This window comes from Macrosteles quadrilineatus, unplaced genomic scaffold, assembly GCF_028750875.1.
Source record: "Macrosteles quadrilineatus isolate MER2022 unplaced genomic scaffold, UCM_ALF_1.0 Scaffold_1__1_contigs__length_201487025, whole genome shotgun sequence".
NCBI lineage: Eukaryota > Metazoa > Arthropoda > Insecta > Hemiptera > Cicadellidae > Macrosteles > Macrosteles quadrilineatus.
This window is the reverse complement of record NW_026542594.1, coordinates 154590649-154616331: the sequence shown is the minus strand read 5'-3', so window position 1 is coordinate 154616331 and position 25683 is coordinate 154590649. Positions and strand designations below refer to the sequence as shown.

The following is a 25683-nucleotide window of genomic DNA, read 5'->3' as shown; positions in this document are numbered from 1 at the left end:
TTTTCAAACACAGGTCACTTGTGGTAGTGGGGGGGGGGGGGTCTTTGATAAAGCCCAGTTAAGACCTGGCGGGTAGTTGGCAACTTCGCCTAACTCCATAAGCTTCTTCGCCGTAAGACAAAGCGGACTTTATTTAGAATATGTTAATATTATTATAGAGTTTGCCGGAGTTATAGTTGTGAACTCCCCTGCGGCAGGTATTATTTGTTTGCATAGGTTGGCAGCATACACAACTTTGGCCAACTTTGGAGCACATTTATCCGCTCAGGTGTAAAGCTCGGCGAGTCTTGCAGATTAGTTTCTTACTCCACTGACCTCCAACCTTTCATCCTTTTAAAACTGCAATTGGGTTTCTATAGCATGATTTATATGTATACATGTAAGCTCAAATATTTTTACTGAGTTTGGTCGCCATAATAAAATAAAATTGAAAAGAGTAATGGCATCGATATTAAATATTTTTGCACGATTTTCTAAAAATGAACATCGTAAAGGTAAACAAACTACCATTACTTCCTAATACATGCATGCTTACTTTATGCTTCATTGACAGTTACAATGATTTTTAACATGTTTAAGGTAATGGGATTTCTTACCCTTAAATCATTATTTGCACTTAATTAACACAGTGGTTGTTCAGAATGTTGGACAGTCCACTTTTCTACCTCAGACCTGAAGTGTTAGTACTCATGAAAAATTAAAGAATATAGATTTTTTATAGTAGATACTTACAAAGCTTGAACAGTTTTTACGAATTGAAATAATTAAACTTCTCTGTGTTGCTCAGCTGTCTTTTGACAACTCTACACAATCTCGGTGGATTTTGTGAACATTTGGCAACACATAACAAATGTGGCCAGGGATTAAAATCATTAATAGCCTATACTTAAAATAACAACGTTGTTAGACAATACTAGGGAAGTTGACAAAAAAGTCTATCACTATGACAAGAATGATGTGGCATATTATTTTCTAGGTTTGTCATCAACTAGTTGAAACAGGAAATTCTTTTGTTGAATTATACCTAGTTGCAGTTATAAATCTCAGTTGCTTTGCAACTACTACTCAGTTGCTTCCTACTAGAATTAAAATTTATACTGTTATCTATAAATAAATAAAAAATGCAAAGAGTTTTTATTAATATAAATCTGCCTGGATGGGATAGGCAAGAGCTATTCTTACTTTCAAAATTACCAAAGACCTATTTTTTATGAAGTGCTTTGCTTGTGACAATCAAGAATTCCTTGATTGAGTAATTATGTCATTCCACCAGCCAGTTTCGCAGTCCCTGTTTAAGTGCGTTTCCTCTCATAGTCATAGTTGTAAATAGTTCACACCAAGCACCTCCTTTAACAACAAGTATAGTCGATATATGTTGTCAATAGTTAAAAATAATTTTCTATCATACTGTCCGGAAAACAGCAGTTTTAAGTTCTCTGAATCTACATAATCAACATATTTGAGACACTTCAAATAGGGAACAGAAAAAACACATAGTAAATTTTTCAGTTCACTGACCTCAAACTTTTTTTATACAACTCTGCTAATATCATGATATTTTAAGTTATATTTTTCAAAAAAATAAATGTAAACATTGACAATGACTTTGTATAACCTGAAATGTGGTCTAATTTTGTAACGATTAGAAGGAGAAGGTTATTTCTACGGTTTGATGAAAGTAGTTATTTATAACTGAAGAGAAAGTGTTTTTTTGGTACTTAATCGTATTTCCAAGCTCGGCTGCACCTTGCTTGTAAATCGTGATTGCGTACCAAAAAGGACCACTTTTGCTTCTAGTGGTGAAAACTACCACGGTATTGTATTGGTATGGAATGGAGAAACTATTTCTGCATAGCATGCTACCGTACACATTTTTATGACACACTGTATAGTCTGCTGTAATCGAAAAGGTTTAAATGAAAACAAAAACATTAAATTTATATTTAAATAGGTCTGCACCTTTATTTATTTAACAAATTTAACAAATAGTAATTTCATTTAAAACTTTTGTTCAAATAAGTTTATTGTTATCAATAACATTCTGGAGTGAGGAACTACATAATTGTTTTCAAAACAATTTCTAAATAGCTTTCAGGCTACTTATACGTAGCACTTAGCACTTACTTCTATCAGTGTCATTACGTCACATAGTTTCATCAAAGTGTTTAGTATGATATTTTGAGCTTTCAATACATTTGTTAAAACATTATTTTCTTGTCATGTTTGTTGTGCAGTATTTCTAACATGTTTATTAAAAGATTTTAAAGACATTTTTACTCAAAAATGTATTTGTGTATTTTGATAAATAATAGAAATTTGTATTACATTCTTGGTTTGTACATGGTTCAATAAACCTCTCAAGACCTAGAAACATTTTTCTTCCTAAATATTTTAGTAAATTCAAATGAATTTTTATGACAGATCCTCAGTTTATTTCAATGGTTTTAAATTCACTTCAAAAATTATAAGTAGATCTTAAAACTCACAACTTAACTTCCTCAGATTGTTTAAGTCTTGTCCGAGAATCCAAAAGTAAATGTTTACAAAATTCATTATGCACCAAAACAGGTGTGCATTGCGCCCTCAACATAGTTTGGTAGGTTTGAAAAACTCTCTTCAAAACGTGTTTAGCAAAATGCTGATTATACAGATGTATTCCTCAGCAAATTGACCAGATCTCCCACTGCAACAGCACTATCACGGAGCAGCCTTAAAACCCAGTAACTCTCCTGATTGCCTCGGCTTGTTCAGTTGGACCCATTTCTTGGAAAGAGGCAAACTCCATAGTAAAGGAGCTGGTGCCAGATGTGAAGGTCCTGAGGGCTTTGGAGTAACCAAGCAGCTCCGCAAGGGGTGTTTGTGCCTCAACAATCTGAAAATCAAGTAGTAAGTGAAGTGATTTATAATAATCAGACATAAGATTTTTTGCAAGGGGACTTGTTTACTAGAGGACTTACCAAAACAAGCTTTGTAAGAAAACAAGAGTTTTAAATGTTTATATTGCTGCATATAAAAGATTTTTTTTAATATCAACAAATTAGAGATGAGTTAATGACAAAATAGTTTGAAATTTGAAAGAGACCATAAAAAAATAATATGAAGAATAAGAGGTTATAATTTAATGTTAAAAAGAGTTTACTTAATGATACAAAAAATATGTACCTATTACAAAGTTGGTTTCTTACTTCAAGAGTGGAGTTTGCAGCACACATATTTATTTAGGCATAGCAGGGTGGCTACAGAACTCCTGGAGGAAAATTCACGCATTGTTCCCGGGGTTTTCCAGTAGTAAAATCTAAAATCTTGTTTTCCTGGTCACCAAGTGTACCTACCTTTGTACTAGTGGCCTGTGGGTCCCCGATATTTTTAGGTTTTGAAATCCTTAAATATAGTAACAACAAAATGACACTAGTCAGGATTTCCCAGCAAAATTCTCGCATAGCACATGTACATCTTGGTTTTTTCTTCACACATAATTCTTCATTTTCCCAGGATTCCCTGTCTAATCTCCCTGGGTAGTGAATTTAAAAAAAAACCCTAGAATAGCAAAAGCTTGACCTGAATGATTACCTTGTTGTTTCCTCGAACGGTAACTTGTTGCACTTGGGACCTCCGCCTTGACAGGTCAGCTAACACCAAAGGTAGACACTGCTCATCTGTGACTACCTCTAGAGACATGACAGGCTCCACGAGCACAGTCCCTGCAGCAGAGAGCATCTGTAACCAGTGTTTTACATGGCTAAATATGTATACAATGTTAAAAGAAAGAATTATAGTCACAGAACAGATTACGGTTGAAATATTATTAATTATAGACCTCACTCAGCAACTTTACTGCAAAACATGCTCTTTTTTACCACCGAAATATTAAACCTACCATCTTTATCATTCATACAGATTGACTGGTTTTGTTTAAAATAAGTTGTCTTGTCTTGTAAGCGGATTGTACGAAGGTTAATGTCAAAAAACAAGCTCCAGTTGCAGCCAAAAGAGCTAGTTAAAACCCAAAACTAACGTTGTTTAATTTCATGGCTAATATTCCAGACGATCCACACTCCTATGAGAGAAAATCAACACTTCAACCAAGTGTGAATCATATTCTGATGTTTGGTTTATGTAGGAGGGAGGTGAAAGCAGACAAGTATGGAGTATGTTCTAGTTGTTAGACACATATGGAGAAAAGTCTAGGGATGTAAAAAGTATCCAAACGTGTATCCTGAGTGGTTATGGGAGTTTGTAGAAGGCTGTACGAATTTGCGCAGAGTAGGCCGGCTTTAGTCACCAATCAGTTCCATTGGAGACACTGGTTAAGGGGAATCTTTGCTTGTCAATCCGTCAACTTTCAGGGTTTACCGCTTTTCTTGGTAGTCCTTAAGATTTTCCTATCAGTTTCGCAATCTCTCATTCATTCAACCAACGATCTGCATGCAAACTTTAGTCACTGAAACACGCAACCATCCAACACTAAGCCAAACTTTGTGACCATTGTGAACAAGTGTACAGCCATATTAAACTCCTTCTATATTTTCTACGAACAAACAGGATTCCCCAATCACATGCCTCAATCCGCCATAGACTTTAATAGATGTTGACTTCTTAGACCCCACAAATTTAATCACAGGACCCGATTAAAACGATGAAACCACTCTTCGCATAGAGGAGGGGATTGACTAGAATAGCAGTCTAGAAAGTAAGGAGCAAGGTGCTGATATCAGATTTTAAATTGTTAGCGATCAGAGGAGACCTTAATGCACATACAACCCTTGCATGTTTGTTTGGTGTAAGAAGATACAACCTGCACCTCAGTAAACTAAATTTAATGACAATGACTGGTTTAAAAATACTACCTTTTTAATACACTGAGACACACTAGATGCCAATATAGTGTCTGATGTCCCTCTCCCCACCTCCAGCCAGTGAACTACGACTGTAACATCCATCACCTGCAAAGAATGTTTAACTAGTACATAAATTACAAAAGAATAAATCCTACAAAATAAATACTGTACGACCGTATAGAAAAGATGTAGTAATCAACTAAAAAACTATTTCTACAGTGAATTTGAACCTATCTAAACAAGGTTTGCTAAGCCAAGGGATAATGCGATTGGCTTAGTCAAACTCTTAGTACCAAAAATCCTGACGTACTGGGTGTAGCCTGCAGAGAATGGCCTCTGGCACTCCATGCATACCTATGGCCTGAAAGGGCTGGTTTATGAGGACACACCAAAGAGGCCCATCGGCAATGCGAGGCACACATTAGTTCTTCTGCGCGGAAAAGGTAGTTCCAGAATCCCCTATCGTGCACGGTTTGAAAATGCAGGAAAACTCTCAAAATGGGGTTTGAACAAGAATGAAAAGACAAAAGATTTTGAGGATAAAGCCAACGATAAGAAATAGCTTGGTCTTGGAGAAAATTGTGAGCATGTAGAGAAGGATCTTCCAATCCTCTGTTAGTCACATCTTATGAAAAGCAGAGGAGATCTGTGGTCCTTTTCTGACCCAAGGATAATTTGTAAGGGATAATTTGTTTGTTAACTTAGTCTACTACCGTATCAGTATTAGATATAAAGGATTGATTCTCAGGATCAAGAATGCTAAATTATTAGCCAGAATAAAGAATCAATTCATTTAGGTATCAACTGATCACTAATTTTTAAGTATCACAAGTATTACGTACTTTTAATACTGTTCATTGAAATGGCGACTATACAAAGTAGGTATTGCCAACGTAAGCTGAAGAGGAGTTGAGTCTCTGTATACTCACAGGCACTCCCAACACAGGTCCATGAGTCAGAGCTGACTCCACGCCTTGTCTGATTTGTTTCAGCTGACGAAATGTGATTGCTGATGTATTATCTATACTAGCCTTGCTTTTATCCAAAATTACAATGTCTTTCTTCTTTTCGTTTAAAAGTGTGATTGTTACTTTTACATAATGTTTGGAATTCCCTGAAAGCAAACAATTACAATAAAACTATAGTACAACAAAATCAACACCACATCTTTTGCATTTTTTAGAACACATCTTTATAGTCAGCCAAGAAAATATGATAGAAACATAGAAAATTAACTATATTTTCACCAATATGCAAATTAGGCTACGTTTTGGGCATAATTTAACCAAGTCTGTATACAAATTTTGCCTAATAATTTTTTGTTTTATTAAATTGTTAGAATAGCTTTTTTTCTTAAAACTGTTGTAAAATAACATAAAAGAAACATTGCCACAACAATTTCTATTAACTGAAACATCAAATAAACTTGTGTATTAATTTTCATTTGGTCGTTTTCAAAAATATCCATTGCGTTAAACGCCCAGAAATTTTAACCTGCAGTATTACAGCAAATGTATCTTGGTGGAGAATTGATATTGTTGAGCTAAAAATTACAGTGTTGGGCTTTTAGTAAATGCACAGAGAAGTAAGGTGCAGAGGATACACGCTGGGAAGACCGTGCACTTTCAGCTCTGTTGTGCCAGAAATATACTTGTAACAAGCAAGGAAGAGCCTGAAAATTCCTTTAGGATTCTACATACAGTAGACTCCCTCTTATCCGGACACCTTTTAACCGGACATTGGTTTAACCGGACTACACTCGGTAGAAATGACATCTCTTTATCCGGATAATTTTTATCAGTACATCGGTTTATCCGGACTAGATCGGCAGGAAGTGGGCGGTACTGAAACGACTATTCTTGTGGGAAAGATTTGAGACTGGTGATTACGTGTCTAAATACAATGCTGTCCTAATTTTAAGTCAAATACTATATAGAGTATGCATTTAAACGGTCCGTTTTAACAAGATTTTGGGGACGTCGGTTTAACCAGAAAAACTGTTATCCGGACTGGCCTCGGTCCCGAGGAGTCCGGATAAGAGGGAGTCTACTGTAGGTCACAGGGTCTTCCTCCACCATGAAAGTTGAAGTACTTGAGAGTGAGGGGGGCAGTGTTGGACTTTGCCCTAGATAGATTCAAGATTCAAGATTCAAAGATTCTTTATTCACACAGTACAAATTTTCGTACATGAATAGTGTCTATTGTTACTTACTACCTAAATTAGCAATAAGAAACATTTAAACAAAATACTATAGGCTACATTATTTTAAATTGAAATTACTATAATCTTCTATTTTGTAAGGTGCAAGGTCAAGTAAGAATGCCTTCAGATTTTTCATAAATTTAGATTTGTCTTTTTCTTTTTTTTAAAAGCTAGGAAGTTTTCTAAAAAAATAGTTTCCAATATAAGAAGGTTTATTTTTAAAAAGTTCAAGTCTTGATTTTTCTTTAGCTAAATAATTTTTACCCCTTGTATTATAATTATGCACAGGCAATTCTTGAGTCTCAGCAATATTTAAAAAATATTTAATTGTTTCAAAAATATATAAGGCGTGAACTGTAAAAATGCCCATCCCTTTAAAATAAGATTTGACGGACTGGTTGTAGTTTAATTTATGTATTATCCTGATAGCTTTTTTTTTGTATTTTCAAAATCTTTTTCAAATTCTTTTTCTTTGTCCCACCATAAATACTAATTCCATAGTTAATATGTGATTCAATATGAGCATGATATATCATTTTCTGATACCAGCAGTGATAGACACCACTTTAGTGTGTTAACTCTGTACCTTATTTCTCTGTGACAAATTTAACTTTAAAGGAATATTTATTTTTCAATAATTAGGGTTTGTACAAAACGGCACACGGAAGATTTCTCAGATGCCTTTGACGTCACTAACTGCTGACGTCACTTTGAGGGAACACCAATACCGCAACGATACGGTTTTGAACCATCGGTCTCGGTGGTGTAGTGGGTAGCGTGGCGGGCTGATAATCCGAATATACCGGGTTCGAATCCAGCTGATAGCACTAACTTTTTGTCAAAAATTTGTTTCATATCAGCAAGTTTGGTTGGTTTGGTTAGGTTATGACCATGCAATTAATTGATAATAATACATTAGTTCAGTAGGTGAAGGTAAACTATCTATTGCATGCACCCCACGTTTTTCGTTTTAAATCGTACAAGTATTTATACTCTCTCAACATATTTATAAATTATTTGTAAATTATTTTCTACTTTTTAGGGCGTTTAAAAACGTTTTGTTTAAAAAAGTTTTTTATTTATAAATTATTTTAGATTAGTAAACCTTCATTCGATTTTTCCATTATCAGCACGTTTGGTTAGTTTGGTTAGGTTATGACAATTTAATTTAATAATAGAAAAATTATAAAATTGTCTGTTTCTTCAGACGCAGCAGTTAGTGATGTCAAACGGCACCTGAGAAATCTTCCGTGTGCCCCACCGGGGTTTGTAGAAAACTGCATCCAGCTGTAATTAATTACTGGGCAGATTAAGAATCTACTGTTCTTCAGTCTGCATTAAAATAATATAAGTAATCTATCTTACTCCATTCTACATTCGCTTAGCATTTGTTTTCATATTCTGAAATACACACCTGGATATCGACACGGTCTATACAAAATGATTAATGACATTAAAAGGTTTATATTGTAGGTATGTTACCAATAGAGTGGCTGGCAGAAAAGGTATCAGTGACTGGAGCTGTCAGCTTCTCACGGTAGGCAATCTGCATCTGTCCAATATCAGCTTCTATCTTATATTCTGATCTTATCCTCTCTCTGATCACCTCCAAGTGAAGCTCACCCATACCTTCGAGTCATATCAATTGTAAATTTTACAATAAATTGATCACTAATTAAATTATATGGTTTATATTACCTGTCTGTCAGTGATCCTATTGTCGTCTTTGGGTACCGGTTTCGGGATTAAAATCCCATCACCAGGCGGTTAAAAAGGTAATTTCACTCAAATTGAGGTTGTCGGTAAACACAAAAACACGCATATAAAACATAAAACACAAAAACACAGATGGACATTTAACAAATATTTGTTACAGGATACTAAGACGCGGGTAGATGCGTGGTCATGACTGAGGTGTCGTTGCTCCTCTCCCTTCTATGGAATGCCGGTGGCATTGATATCCTATTCCAATCACTGCATCATAGATAATGTTGGATTTGAAAGAGGTCTGTTCAAACAATCAAATGAGCAACAATGTGTACGTTTGGATAACTTTGTTTACAATCTACTTTGCTCAGGAGCCTGTGAGCTGTGTTTAAATAAAATCATTGTAAATAAGTTGGCATTTAGCAGCAAAAACATCTTGTGTACCAATACTTAATTGGCTCTTACAACTGCAGGCAATAGGTTGCATAAATGTTTTCTGTGATTGCTGGCTGTAAACGGGTGTTTGGATACATTTCACTTACCGGTATTTGAGTGTTACATACATTTTATGAAGGTACCCGTATATGTAAAAAGCAAAACTAGTTAAGTACGAGTATTTTTTGCCTAAATCTTTTAATGTGTTACAAACATCCAAACATCATCGGTTAGTACAAAATGTTAGTTGTTTTACAGATTGTGTTCACACATACAATTTTATTTGAAGAAATGGGATATTTACAAATTATGTTCTTATATCTGTGTCAGGGGACTGTTTTCTGTATATCTGTTTTCTGTGTAGGGCTATTAGCCAATATTAGTTTTTGGCGATTGACAAAAATTGAAAATACAATTGAAATAGAATGATCCAAGTTCTTAAAGTTGTCAGACAGATTATAAAAATTTTAATTAGAGTTGAAGATTAACTCACGAATGTACTTGTAACTTTTTCAACCAATATTTCTCTCTATTAATATTTTTATGGATAACTATAGGCTTGTTATTTCATAATAAATTTAATCAATAGTTATTTGATCAAAAATTATCAGTACCTGCTAAAATTGTCTGTCCAATCTCTTCATCAAATGACACTCTCAAGCTTGGATCTTCTTTTTGTATAGCTTTTAAAGCGTCTTCAAGACTTTGTTGAGAAGCCTGTAAAAACAACTTCACTAAGTATGATATTTTGGTTATTTTTGTTGCTTAAATATTACACAATAATGAACAAAATAATTATTTGTTCCAATAATATCGGACCGAGTACTAGCATTTATTATTCTTTTTTGTGTTTATTGTTCTTTTTTTACACTTTTATGTACTGTACTACAGGAGTTAATCATTAACACCAATTCTAAAATGTTTCTGAGTGATAACAGCAAAGGCATTGGCCAAAATCTTTCACAACCATATTGGGCACAACTCCACAACAAAAACGACCAAAGCAATAAATGAAATGTGAAATGTGATACAGCCCGGGAATCAAGCTTAGAACTACAGTCAAACAACACTAAGAAAACACATGGTGCACGGTGCAGGGCGATAGAGGAAGGGGTTGCTTTTGGCGGAAGATAATGCATTTCCAAAAAAAATTTTTTCGCCACCGAATCGCCAGCTACCGGCACTTGAGATTTACCCTACTTGTAAGCCTTTTGCAGGCAAACAATTTGTTATCTTGAAATTTTTTTGTAATTTATGTAAATATATTTAACAAATTTAGATTTAGAAGTAGACAAGAATAATGGTACCAAACACGGTAGTATAAGGTTTACAACAAAACTAGCTGTTATTGAATAGTTTTCTTTAATAATGTAACTCATTTACAAATAACCAAACATCCACACAGCCCATTAGCTGCTCCCGCGACCGGCAGTGGTCTGCCATTGCGCAACCACAGTGAACGTGTTAAGATAACGCTGGTTACCACAACACACCACAAAGCCGCAACAACAAGTAACGGGAGAGATGAAATGATAGTGATAGCACAACTGCCAAAAAGTGTTGCTTTTGATGATAACTTATTAAATCAAAGAGTAATCCTATAGATTCAAAGGGTTTGTAATACCAGAGATGGAGGCTCTATTGAGCAAAAGAACACAGGATCCGGAATCACAGCTCCAATGTTGAATTTCGCTTCTGCTTCTTCCTCTGATAACTTTTCCTTTTTCATAAGTGAAAGCTTAGCTTTACTTGCTGCAGATGCACTTGATGTTAGGAGATCTCCAATCACAGAAAACTGCAAATTTAAAATCAAATAAGATCATGAAAAACACATCTACTCTGTGATCATTTATAAATATCATTCACATTCACCCATGCACCTTACGAATTACTTTATTAAAGGTACTAAAGTTTGACTTTTGACTAACCTTCAGTCCAGAAGCTGCAGCAATATTCCCCTGTGTCACCTCTGAAACTTCTTCAAAATCATCTGCCTCAACCACCATCAACTTTGTAATGGTTTCACTTTTATCTTGTTTCATGTTGTATAACCTCTGACCCTAATAAAATAATAAAGCATATTTTATTTTTTTAGATTAAACTCTAGACTAATCAACACAAGTAGACTTTTTATCCCATTGTAAATTTTGAAACTCGTTTTTCGTGTCTAGTTCAAGTCCGGTGACACTGTTGGCTAGTGTAGACAAAATTTTGTTAGTTAATTTCATTTGTGCTTTACTGTTTGGTTATATAACTAGAGGATAAGTTATTGTTTATGATTATATAGTTTTATTTGGCTGAACGGGGTTTTAAATGACTGACATAACAAGAAACAAATTGTAAACAAAACACAAGATCTACAATGGACCGGACAGAACTAACGATAAAATTAGCTTCAGCTGTTCCATAAGGATAGGAAATCTACTAAGGGAATATGTTTTATCTATGTTTAAACTTAGATTGAACTAGCTGAACCCGGCAGACGTTGTCTTGCCTTTGACTATTTATAATCCCGCGGGCTTTGCCCCGTTTAACTTCTTAATTTTCAAGATGATCTCGTTCGCATGGCTCAATCACGTCCTGATTGAAGTTCGTTCGCTACGCTCACTCACCTTTAGGTTGGAGCTCGTTCGCTGCGCTCACTTGCCTTCAGGTTAGCTCGTTCGCTACGCTCACTTGCCTTCAGGTTAGCTCGTTCGCTACGCTATCTCGCCTCCAGGTTGAAATTCGTTCGCTACGCTCACTCACCTTTTGGTTGCAAATTAGCTGTTGTCATAAATGTAAAAGAAATAATAGTGCTGCACCCTGTTGGTAATCCTTGTAACTTTAATGCTATTGAACATCATAGAACAGAACCAACTTGTTTAATTGAAACAGCTGTTAAGATTCATTAATTCCATTTCTCATAAGGTTAACATGGGAAACTCCAGAGCCACTGGGGTGGAGCCGATTGGACGGATCACGAAATTGATGGTGTATAAACCTATTCCATGACATTCTACACGTATGTACCAAGTTTCGTGGCAATCGGTTCAGCGGTGTCTGAGTTTATCACTTCCAAACAAACAAACAAACAAATATATATACAAACATCCTCTTTTATACTTATAGATTTATAATAGCTCAAAATCATCTTTATCTTTTATTGCAATTTAATTGTGTTGCTTTCAAGTGGATTTCTCGGTTGGATTTCATCAAAACTAGAACCCACTTCAGGTAAACTGACCAAAGAGTCTTTAGACGTATTTTATATTTTTATGCAGATAGAGGGTAGTAAAAGAAAACTAATTCCAAACCTTTTAAGTTTCATCAAAAATTTCTTATTGTGATATGATTAACAGACTAAACTTAACTTGAAGTTAAAACTTACACGAAAGCACATAGGTTATCTAAAGAGAAAATACATTTTATCACATGTTTAATTTCTAGTTAAATATTTTATTTTAAATATACAGTTTAAAACTTACGGCTTACAAGATTTTAAAGACCTTTTCTAGTTTTCCAGTGTAAATTCGTAGAAAAGACAAGGGTCCTTTGTGCTTATCATGGATAACCTTGAATACTCTCGCACTGGGAGTGTCTTTGAAGTAATTGTAGACAGATAGTTGGGGACAGTCTGTAGGAGATGGTAGATAGTCAATGACTGCATTCATGATTGTTTGCACTCCAATGTTCTTGTATGCACTGCCACACATTACCGGTACCCCTGTCTGTAAACCATAATCAGTCAAAGCGTAAATCAAGCACTTAGGGCCAGTACAGTTTGAGATTTAAAATTCCCGAGTATTTATAACTGCAGATAAATATTTTTCTTAAATGCTTGAGTATTTCTGATTATTCAGCTACACACTTAACATATTGAGTTTTAATTTAGTATTTTCCATTTAAATAAACTTGGAAGGTAAGTATCATGTATATTTTAATTTAGGTTATAAAATTATTAGAACATTAGAACATAAATGCAAATTATAAGTGCAACCACAAAACTATATCCGTGTATATTGATGTAAATTTAAAGGGAGAAGGGTTTATCAAATTACCTTATTAATAATACTTACTGCTATTGGTACATTCATATTTGTAACTAAAGGAAACAGTCTGCGTATCGAGTGTATTTGAGTCTTGAGTATGATAAAGGTTTTAGTAAATCTATTGTCAGTAATGTTGTTCAGATACATAGTCTAAGCATGAAAGAAAATATTTTTGAATTAGACTTGCCAAGTTTTACGAGGATTTTTGGTCAAATTTATTCATTTTTTTCATTTTTATTCAAATTTCACTATCCTCCTTTTAAAGTACAATTACCTTCTACAAAAATTCAGATGTTTGTATAAGTTGGCTTAACAAAAAATTGTATATTTTGTGGGAGAGTATAAATAAACATAGAGTTATTTTTCATAATTTATCCTCCAGAAAATCTTGAGAGTTGGTTCAACAAATATCACAAACTACACCCTCTAACAAACAAATGAGCATTATTTCTTACTCATTTTGACATAACAACCCCAAATGAACTATGTAACACATTGCTAGTGATTATACTTTTTACAAATACCCCCACTTTTGGGTACTTACACAGGCCTGGGGTAGATATACCCATTTATATAGGGTGAATACCCATTTATAACCCACTGACCTAACCCACTGGGTATTTATAACTTTGAGCCGATTTCCCCAGTAATTAATTATACACATCATAACCAATCAATATGTTAATAACTTGCCTGAGCCAGTGTAACTCTTCTGAGTGCTTGAGAGAGGTCTTCTGATGTAACGTCTGCTAGTGACTCTAGCTGCAGCACAGAGTCAGCAAGTTGACCGTCCAGGTCTGTGAGAGTGTCCGTCAGTTGCTCTCTAGCTTGCATCATCGTCTCGTACAGCTGAGGATCTGCAGAGGAGAGTGTGGCTCGAGTTATCTCCTCCCCCCTCTCCCCTCTCCAAACACACCTCTCTTGTCGTACCACATCCACCAGACCAACCAGCTTACCTCTCTCTGTGGGGGAGCAACAAATAGAATCAATGGTCCACTTTAGTCCATTCTTAAGCCTAGTCCACACTAGGAGACTGAGTCGGCTGACAGACAGTGGACAGTCGGTAGACAGTAGGCCGATAGTCTGCCTACAGACTTTCAACACTGTTTCGGATACAAGTTTCCAATTTGTTTTGCGTCCACACCAGCCAGCCAGTATTTATCAGTATTTTGACTGAAGAGGACGTGATTTTATTCTGTGTGTGCTTACTTCTTAACCATGTGGCTGTTATACTGATGAAGAGGACGATGGTGGACACGCAAATCTCTCAAGGAAAGTTTGTCCTTTTTTCAAAACTTACTAATATTAGACCTTCAATTAAAAGATGGTGCAGAATTAAGAAACCTTACAATAATGAATCCTACAGATTTTGAGGTTTTGTTAAATGCTTTGTTGGTCCAAAGTTAAAGAAATGTACATGTTACAATGCTTCAATTTCAGTCCTCAACTCGACGCTAAACAACATCGGGTTTGGGTTGTATCCGATCTCCTGTCACCAGACACATCCACACATGCGGACTTGAGACAAAAGACTTGTATGTTGTCTCCGTGCTTTCCGTGATTTGTATGAGAAACAGAAACACAGTATTTTGTCTCCAGAAACACGTAAATTTGTCTGCTGACAGTCAGCCGATCATCTGGAGACATCGCTAGATACAAAAGGCAACACTACGGAGACAGTCAGCCGACAATGTTTCTGGAGACAAATCGCCATGTAAACAGGATTGTCAAAACCACAGCAAGTCATCATGACTTGCTTACACTTTGTAATCTTCTGATTTTTTCAGATTTTTAACAACTGCTTAGGAAAATATCTGTGGTATCAACATTTACCATTTAAAGTAGGTAAATTAGTTAAATAGTTTCAACAACTTAACTTAATGAAAATAGAAGAGAATTTTATGAGATCACCATAATCACTTAACAACAATTTACACAGTTTTTTCATTGGTTTTCACCCCCGATTTTTCAGTGGCAAAAGTACATCTACCCTGACGATCCTTATAAAGAACATTGGTTTAGCCATTTAAAAATCAATGCACCACTGCCTCACTCTGATTTTACCCTCGTATTCTCTGGCCAAACATGTCACAAGCTTCGGATAGTCTATTTCTGTTTGATTTTTTTACAAATAACCCTTTCAAATTGCTCACTTCAAAACTTTTTTTGAATATCAGGAATTTTCAATATCAGAGCTTGTTTTGAAAATCCACTGAATAAAAATGCTAGAGTGTGCTATTGGCAACGCCTAAATGTGTGCTGAATGGGGAACACCAAAATAATGGTGCCAGGTCCCCACTGCCATGTGAGGCCAAAACAACTGTTTCATTCTGGATAACCCTAGACCAAGCAAAGTGCATAAAATAGTTAATTAAATTGGTTTATTGATTTAATAAACTCCAAAACGAATAATTATTACTATGAAAACACAGATTTAAATTTTAATTAGCAATATTATACCTTTTATAGGTAAAAATAGAGCCAGCGGACAGACATCGAGTTTAGATCGTAGAGAATCCAATGATAAATGCAAGTCTGCATCTTGGCGATCCATTTTGTTGGTAAATACAATCCTTGGTATATGGTAGTGGTCAGCTTGCCTCCATACTGTCAGAGTCTGAGCTTCTACTCCTACAACAACAATTCTTCAAATTTATGTTCCATTAAGTATTATGTATGTATTAAGTATAAGTATATGTATGACTAAATTTATTTTCATATGAAGTTCCAAATTGATGTGTTTATGTTAATATATTTCTTGGCACATACTTACACTATATTACAAGCAAAACAGTGTAAACTAGAACCATTTATGACAAGGGCTACCTGTATTAACCTTACCTGCTGATCCATCTAATACTATAACAGCTCCGTCCATGACATTGAGAGCTTGTTCAACTTCCATGGTAAAGTCAATGTGGCCAGGTGTATCAATAAGATTGAAACGATGTCCGTGCCAAGCAAACGTCACTGCAGCTGATGTTATAGTTATACCTGTGGCAATATGATTATAGGTTATAAAATAGAGTGAATGCAATAATTAGTAAATAGTAGATATGAAATAGCCTAGAGTAAAAATGTTACTATTTAAACATTTACAATTAGCAATTTTTTTACTACCGACATTAAGAATCATTTGAATTATTCCACTATAGAGGCTCCAACCAAAATATTGATTAAATATATTTTTGAAAGATTTATTTGAAAGCTAGTATAGATAGAAGTCAATATATGTTTCAATTATAAAAGATGTGTATATCTGTAGGCTTACATAATAGTATTTCCCTAAGGTAGGATTATGCTTTCTTGAGTCAATTTTAAACTTATAAATAAAGAGTCTAAACTAACACATTATTGCGACATGTCTCTCCATGGGAATAAATCTGACAATGTTAAGTTGCATGGTCAATAAAATAAATTAAACATGCACAAATCTATCATGAGAGAAGAATCAACAGATGAGGGCTCTCATTGAGTTGTTAAACAAATTCATACTAAATGCACTATGATACTCTTTCATTTTTATATGATAATAGTATTGATATCGCTCATTAGAAGTAGTGTAAATTTGGATATTCTTAAAGCATAAATAAAATAATACATATAGATTATAATCTCACCTCTATTACGTTCTTGTTCCATATAATCTGTGACTGTATTACCAAGATGCACTTCTCCCATGTTTCTAATTTTTCCCGAATAAAAGAGCATTCTCTCAGTTGTAGTAGTCTTACCTACAACAATATTGTTGTTTAAGCAATCCTTACTTCAAAAACTGAAAAATAAATGTGCATACAGAAACTGCGCCTCACTGTCTAAACACATCCTCCCCTTTTCACCTGCGTCGTCAGATGTGTAAGTTTATTTGAATTAGGTTATTAAAAACACCACTGAAGCCTATTCTAAGAAATAGAAAAGATTACAAGTTCAATGTTTAAGAATGGCCTAGTTAAGTAAAGTTTAATGAAAATATCCGTTTCCGAAGAAATTGTGTTTTTGGTACGGGTTTCCACTATCCAGACTTCTCACAGAATAACACAAAGGAAAAAGGTTTTCACGGCCATTTATACACTTTCTAACTCATTTCCACACTTTACCCTTACTCCTCACATTGATGCCATAACCTTCAGTCATCTGGGGATGAATATTGGTATCGGATAAGTTTCTTCTGGTTAAAAATCATATCACTGACTTTATCTCTCAGGCGGCTTAAGATTCAATAATAAAAAAAAAATTTAACACACAGTGAAACGTACACATGAGCTACATGGGCAAAAAGTTTTTTAATAAATTGTCTCAAGAGCTCAAAAACAGAATACAATCTAAGCATTTCAAGAGCAGCCTTACTAATTTTCTTTTAAGGAAAACATATTATAGTATAGATGAGTTTTTATGCGATCAAGATGTGTAATTATTTGGTATTTTAAATGCAATGTTTAAGTTTATCTATTTTGTCTACAACAATTATTTCTATTTTCATAGCGTTAGTTTATTTTATTCTTTTATAACTCCTTAGTTTTAAGGTATTTGTATACTGTATTGACAATGTCACCTGTTTTATAGCATTGCTATATTTTGTAAATGTTATGTGACAATAAAGATTTATTTATTTATTTATTTATTTATTTAGAGTAAATGGCGCCTGTTCACAAATAATGCCAGTAAGGGCGAGGAGTCTCGTTGGGGTTTACACGCGAGCTAAGAAGCTATACACACAAACGGTTCTTACTAAAAAAACTACCCTCGTACAGTAATTACTTATAAACTAGTTAAAGATAAAGCTGCAATGCTGGTACCGGTACGTTAAGAACTAAATACACAGTTCCTTATTTGCTTATCTATATAAATAAAATTACAGTTTTGTCTGTACATTGCTTGGAATCATGCAGTTTTTGGTTATTTTTACGTTTCATAGCCTAAGAAAGCCGAAACGAGTCTTATCTCAATTTCTGTCTGTATGTCTGTTTGTTTGTCTGTTTGTCCATTCTGTGGTTGCGTCTGTAACGCCAAAATGTCATTTTACGCGGCCTACTCCTAGAAAACTAGAGTACCGATCAAGATTCTAATCATTTGTCTGTATTTACTAGATTGGTGAGAGTGTCTTTGGCTATGAAAACATGGCCTCGCTTCCTTTAAAGCAAAATAACGTACCATCAAAAACCCAATTTTGTTCGATTTTTGTAAAATTTTCTCCTAATGTTTACTATTACATTTGATGAAATAACGATCAGCTGTTTGGATTAGTTCTCATTTCTAGCTGTCACTGATATGTTTACAGTAAAAGTTGTTTACAAATAACGCAACCATTTCCGATCAAGTTTTGTTAGCACATCCAAACCAAGTGAGATTAAAAACGTTGTGCCTTACCTAACCGGTTTAATTAATCGCAAGTAGCTTACAAAAAAAGTTTCCACTCATTGACGGTGCTTCAAGGACATTTGTGTAAAGTGCAAAGTAAAAAATCACAACTGCAGTGGGTGACTGGGTGATCGTGGATGTTGCTGCGATCTTGGAAGATCTTTCTGATTTTGCTGTGATCGTAACAGATACTTACAGATGTAGCTAAACTCGCTTTTCCAATGTGTCACTTTTGGTTTTTACTACTTACATTTCGACAACGATATCGGTACTTTTCCTACTTAGGAAGTAAAACTACAAACGTCCAAAACCCCAGATTAGTGCGTTTTTTTGTCACATTTCCTCCGAATGTTTGCTAGATGATATATGTACCAATTATCGTTTAGAGATTACGTAATCTTTTACATAAGAAACCTTTGTTTGGATAAAGGTGGTTTCTTCAAACTGTCATTAATATGTTAACATTGAAAGTTGCTTACAAATAATGCTATTAATGGGTAATTTTCGAAAACTTAAAAGACATTTAAAACCAAGGGAGATTAATAACTTCGGTACTGCACCACATCAAGTGAAATTTTTTTTTAGCAAACCATAGTGAGTTTTAAAGCTTTACGTTGTTAACGTGACATGTTACATGTTTTGTGGCCTGTGTATTTATTTATATATTTGCCAACAGATTAACACCTATAAAACAGTTTGATTAGAAGGACAGTTTGAATTGGTTGTAAGTGTAAGTAGTAAGTACTATAGTTCTTTTCTTAAATGTAAACGTTGGTTTATGGTACTGCTACTTTTTCTTAGAACCGATGGTAGCAGTGAGAATCATTTTTACGTACAAACACATCACTATTTACAACTATAGTTATCGTTAGTGCTGCACCTTATTTCTTATTAAATTTAATTGATGTCCTACTGTATAATTTTTGCGTTTTCTGTCTGGACTCCAAAATGTTAGTTTATGCTATAAAACATTATTGAAAGATTTTTTAGCAAACCATCATGAATTTTTAAAGCTTGGCGTTCTTAACGTATAAATTTTTTTTGGACTGTGTATTTATTTACTTATTTATATATTTGCCAACGGATTTACACAAATTTTACAGTTTGATTAGGCCTAAAAACGATTATCATAAAGACACTATCAAAACTTTCAAATAATTATTTTGTTTGTAATTTGCTTTGGTTAAAGCGTAGCAAATCTCCTAATTCAATTCTGTTATTGTGTGTGTATGTCTGTTGGTAACGCATTAATGTCCTTATTTCTCAGTGTTTCTTGGAAAAGACAAGAGCACCTTTGTTAATGAAAATTTCAACCCGAATAAAGTGTGCAGTAGTGAGGTTGAGGTAGTATTTGAACTACTTTTAACCAGTTTGAAAAGTAACTTTCAATTACAGGCCTACATTAGGGCTATACCTCATAGATCTGTAAAGCAATTCCTTTTATCATTAGATATAAAATATGGACTAACACGATCGAGTGACATTTAATTGCGAAGCATTCGTTTTGGCTTTGAAACTGTCAGATATTGTATTTGCAAAGGTTTATATGTATTCCTATACAGTAATAGTTTTGCCAGCATATCTGGAAAAATGCACACTAAATATGCAAACCAACTCCTGTTCTGAATATAAGGTTTCAACTTACCACAAGATTCCCGTACGTAGAACGGGCAAACAGCTAGTTACAAATAAAATTCATTACCTGCATCAATATGAGCTAAGATTCCAATATTACGAATCTTATCCAATACATTAAGATTGGTGGATTTATTACAATGTCCATCGTTCACGTTTTTATTACTTGTTGAAGAAACCAGCCTTTCAATTCTTCTTAATTGTTTTTTGTAGAGACTAAGTGGCCATCGTTTCAATATCATTGTATCTGCAACATGATTCAATGCTTTGAATAATATTTATAATGGTACTTAGAGTATCAGCCTGCAACACTACCTATCTCAGACATCCTTGCTATGGGTTGTTTAATGCTTGATAGATTAGTCGATGTCCAGCTTCTGAGGTTACTAAGAAAGCTGGACACACAAATAACTTACTTGGTTCAACAAAATAACTTATCCTTAGAATCAAAATGTTCAATGGATGCTAAATCCTATAGTTACCAAATTAAAGTCAATTATGACTACATTAAATCAAATTCTTTGTATGAACAGTTATTGTAGGCTATTGTTTTTTTTAGAAGAAGAATGTCCTTCAATTACAGCTGGACTGTTTTGAAACTCGGTCCTGATATAGGCTTAAACATGGTTTTGTAAAAACAGACTTCAGAAAATGTATGGCAAAAAGTATTTAAATTTTGTTGTGCAATATTGGGAGTGCACCTAGAGTTGATTGGACTGTACAGGGCCAGGTGGTGGCGCAGGATATTTATTGATCAGCTACTATAATTTTCCATACTAAACACAGATTTATTTGGCACGGAGATTACGCACAACGCATGTAAGCCTACCATGTTTGGACTCCCTGTATATCTTTCTATCCTAGAAACCTATTTTTTCCCTCCTTGACATGTGGACAAGTAAGGGTGTGCTCTAAACAACCAATTTCTAAGCGTATTATTAGATAGAAAAATTATTTTCCTGGTTTGTATGTTTAAATTGTGTTGTTGAAAGAGATTTATTTATACATTGTTAAAGGTGAGTTTAATTTGAACTGGCCAACCATTTTGCTGGTAGCGGCTCATTGAAGTTGTAGTAAAATAGTGTTTTATGCCAAGTAACAGTGTACCAACTTATATAGCTCCATCTGTAAGGGTTAAAAAAATATTAAGCCGTCTCAGAACTTTTCACCGCCCCTGTATATTTATTCCATAGGAGTACAGTAGTTATACAAGGCCATCAGTAAGTTTAAGCCTACCATTTTTAGTTTAGAATAGCTTTATTTCAATATTAATTCTTTTTAAATTGTTTGTTGATAACTTACTGAACAATATTTATTTATCGTATTTGTCGGCTGATATTTTTCAATTTGTTAATTTCGATATAGGCTATCGCACCAAAAATTATCGATATAGGCTATCAAAAATGTTTTATTGTTCTGCGGGACGCTCATGAAACAGCAGCCGTTTCCTTTAACAGGAAAGTACCCTAATTATTTATATGCTTTATAGGAACTGTAGGAAAAATATAATTTGCTGCACTCGAGAAACTTTCTACATTTCTCTCGTGTGCAGCAAAGTGCCTCGCCCACTAACTTAGTTACACAAATAACTATTTTGGATCTCAAGGTCTTCATTTGTTACGCGTCAACATTTTCTGTTTCAACAAAGTTGGAGCGTCCCTAAGTTGGGGACGATCTCTCTATTCGGCTGCACTTTAGTTTAGGTCCTACACTCATTAGAATGAAAATATCGATTATTCTATATATCGATCGATATTTTCATTCGAATAAGTGTAGCATCTAAAGTAAAGTGTAGCCAGTTTCTCTTACAGTAGCTCTAATTTAAAATTAGGCCTATACAGTACTGTATTTCTATGACTTAACTTAACAGGTCAAAAATTAACAAGTAAACTACATACATTTATTTACTCAGCCTGTGGTTAAATATTTAAGCTATAAGTTAAATAATCCACCAAACTGACACTGGAGAAAGAAATTACTAACCTTGTAACCTTAACCTAACATAGAAACATAAACATAACCTCAAAAATAAACATTGTTCGTTTACTTTTTTTACAATTTGTGGCTAGCTTTGGTAAAAGGCTATGAAGCCAACTTGTCACTACTGTATAACCAATGATTTCTTGGTCATCAGTGATTGCCTTTAACTGTAGATCTCCTTTTGATTTCTTCTCACTTTTCAGCAATATGTTTGTTTTGGTTAGTAAACGATTACATTTATTTTTTGTGATAGTTTTTTATTTGTCTTTATTCTAGTTATGAGGGGGAGGGGGTTGAGATGGAGGAAGTGATGTTTGGCGGTTTTTTTTTTTCAATATAGAAGCATTGACCATACCGTAGCATAAAATATAGTCAATGTGATGTGATATAGTTAATGATTTTAAACAGTTTGACAATAGGGAAATAGGGGGTGGGTAAGAAATAGGGAATAAGCTGGATTATGAAAATGGAACTTAACTTGATAAAAAAAAATTGAAATCCATGCCTTACTGTCATACATGGAACATGAAGGAGGCTATGATGGGAAACAGGGTACGAGGGTGATGCCCTGAGGCAGTCATTGAAGATGATCCCAAGGGGCTTTAACTTAGTCTCCACTAGTTTTATCGATTGTCCTCAAACAAATTGCTCTTTAGCACTTTCACTTTTTAGTACTTTCAGTACAGTGATTTGCACAGGAGGAGCCAACATTGAGGCAGAACATTATTACATTATTTGCTTTGAATTCCTGACCAGACTGGACTTAATTTCGTTGCTTACCTGCAAATCGATTGCATTGTTTGACCATGGATTTTGGTGGAGCAGTTAGCAATAAATCATCGCCATGAATATGTGGCGCCAATGTGTGATCAATCATCGCCTCGTTCTCATTTTACTCTTGTCTGCTGAATAAATGTGTTAAATAACATTTAAGAAGTAAAAAAGCAGCATTCTTTCTACTCTTTTGGGGGACAACTGAATCTTTAGCAGTTAGTTTTGTTTCTTGCAAACAATTTTTCTGCGAATTCGAGTATTCCTGGCCGCCAAATATGGGTGCGGGTTTATTAATAATAATATGTTTGAGTCTGGCAATGCGTTTTCCTAGCCGAATTAATTAGGCCACTTGGAAAACGCCTGTACTTGAACCTGTGTGTTTTAGTTAGATGTAAGAAAATTGTTGTCCTTGGTAACTAGAAAAAGACCTAGAACAAATAATATTCATGTCGAAGCCTTCGGGAATTGGTAATCAATAATAAACAGGATACGTACCTTGACGTCCACAATTCCTCAGTCGAACTTCTGTTTACTACTACTAGTTTCGACTACTAAGTATAGTCATTTTCAAAACAGAATGTTAAAATATTTCATTCATTGAATGTCGTCAAATTGTGTAGATTGAGGAGGTAGCATTGCTAATTCAATGAATATTTTAACTGCTGTCATTTGTGACTAGGTTGTCCGTTTCAGTTCAAATTTGCGGCATTATTTTGCTAGAAAAGGCCTTCCTTTAATTTGATGTAGGCACATATCAACCTATGCTTCTATTTAAGATTTCCTTCTGACTCTTTGCGGGACGTCCCCATGATATGACAGAAAACTGATAGTTCCTTAAAAAAGTCGATTTTTAGGTGTGCCCAATTAGCAAAAATCGTTGGCCCAACGTTTTTGTCGATCGTTGGCCAACGGTATGTTTTGGCACTCAGTCTTACGGTTGTTCATAAACAAGCAAACTACAACAGTTGACTTATTCTCCATAAGAATAACATGGGAATTTTAAAATTACAATTTTTTTGAATTTTATCCGTAACAATTAGGAGCATAATAACGCTTCAATATACTAAATTATTTGTTTTTTTAAGCTCTACAAAATGGTTTAGAAAGAAATTGTGAAATTTTGTGTTTTTAGGGTCAAGAATGGGAAAACCTATTATTACCCCATAAAACCCCCCATAAACCCCCGTTCCCATAGTCCGATCATGCTGGTTCGCGAACTCACTCAAGTTTATCCCGCCTTACACCTTCAAACCAAATTTTATCAAAATCGGACAAAAATTACTCAAGTATCGATGGACACATATATATATATATATACTTACCTATAGGGAAATTTGCTAAAACACAAAATATTAAGGATTTAGTATGAAAAGCATAATTATCAGTTGAGTAAATTGTTCATAAAAACTAATTTTGAAAAATAGTTTAATAGTTTAAAATAGTTAGAATAGTTTAAATAGTTTAAAATAAATAAATTTTCTTTTTCGTTTTGAGGTTCCCAGAGGCCAAAAACACCACCAGTTCAAATATATATATATGTGTGTGTGTGTCCGTTAGCGCGATAACTTAAGCAAAAAGTATCAGATTTTGATGAAATTTGGTACAAACCTATACACCTATTTCTATTCGAACAAGTTTGCGAACCAGAATAATCGGACTATGGGAATGGGGGTTTATGGGGGGTTTTATGGGGTAAAAATTGATTTTCCCCGTTTTTTACCATAATAAAACACAAAATTTCATAATTTCTCTCCAAATCATTTTGTAGAGCTTAAAAAAAAAAAAATTTTGTATATTGAACCGTTGTTGTATGCTTAACGGTTATGGAGATTATAACAAAAAAAATTAAATTTAAAATGTTCATGTTTTTCTTATGGAGAATAAATCAACTGTTTAGTTCGCTTGTTTTTATGGATATATTTTAATCAAATTTGGCCATTTTGTTTATTTCAGAATAAATCTATCAATATAAAAAAAAAAACACACCTCAATGTCTTCCCCGTAGCAGCAAACCTAAGTAGGTTACTCACTAAAATCATGTTATTTAAAAAGGAAATAAATCTGAAAATTTTTTGGGAATATTTTAGTAGAAATCAACCCAGGTAAATGGAAATTCGCTTAGTCTGCAGGTTTGCTACGACGGAGGTATTTGTTTATAAATTCAAACTGCTTAATATGTGTTGGATTAGTATAACTTGCACTTCACAATGTATTTTTTACATTTAGGTAAATTTAGTGATTGTGTTTTGCTACACATATGCTTAAATTAAACTAAAGAGAATATCATAAAACTAATTTGTACCCGTAAACTCAGGAGAGCATAATGTGACGTGCTCCCATGGCTCCAGTAGGAAGACCTTTTCATCAATTTACAACAGGGAAAAGTGACAAACATTGTTTATATAAATGTTCTTTAAAATTTGTTATTGACTGCAAAATTTGTGCAGTAAAAATAATTCTATTGTTTAAAGTTTTTTCCCTTTATTATATACTCTATGATTAAATAAAATGTAATCAATGACATATTATTTGATAGGCAGTACAAGAACAACTTTAGCCCTGTATATTTCAAACGGCAGTTTCAGTGATTCTAGCTTTAACTGCAAAACGATTCATTTATTCTCATGTTTCCTTGCTCGAATTTACTACTAACTGTACTTCCTACTGGGCTAAATATACCAAAGCCAAAATCATACCAATCTATAAATCGCACAAATAATTT

The 25683-nt window shown here is 34.2% G+C and overlaps 1 protein-coding gene across 2 annotated transcripts; it reads right to left on the bottom strand.

Annotated features, from left to right (window-relative positions):
• Positions 1–2035: 2035 nt before the first annotated feature.
• On the bottom strand, positions 2036–22211 carry LOC128987906 (ribosome-releasing factor 2, mitochondrial). Of its 2 annotated transcripts, none has more exons than XM_054409006.1 (15): positions 22191–22211; positions 20275–20454; positions 16835–16948; positions 16056–16208; positions 15675–15845; positions 13904–14176; positions 12672–12889; positions 11112–11243; positions 10808–10978; positions 9798–9900; positions 8524–8670; positions 5768–5952; positions 4848–4943; positions 3571–3717; positions 2036–2872 (listed from the first exon to the last, which is right to left on the bottom strand). In XM_054409006.1, exons 2-15 carry the CDS (start codon positions 20447–20449, stop codon positions 2711–2713), a joined length of 2247 nt encoding a protein of 748 aa, XP_054264981.1. In that variant the 5' UTR covers positions 20450–20454; positions 22191–22211; the 3' UTR covers positions 2036–2710. The 2 variants fall into 2 exon arrangements, with proteins under 2 accessions (XP_054264981.1, XP_054264972.1); XM_054408997.1 differs by having other exon boundaries at positions 22106–22193.
• Between the last annotated feature and the right edge of the window lie 3472 nt (positions 22212–25683).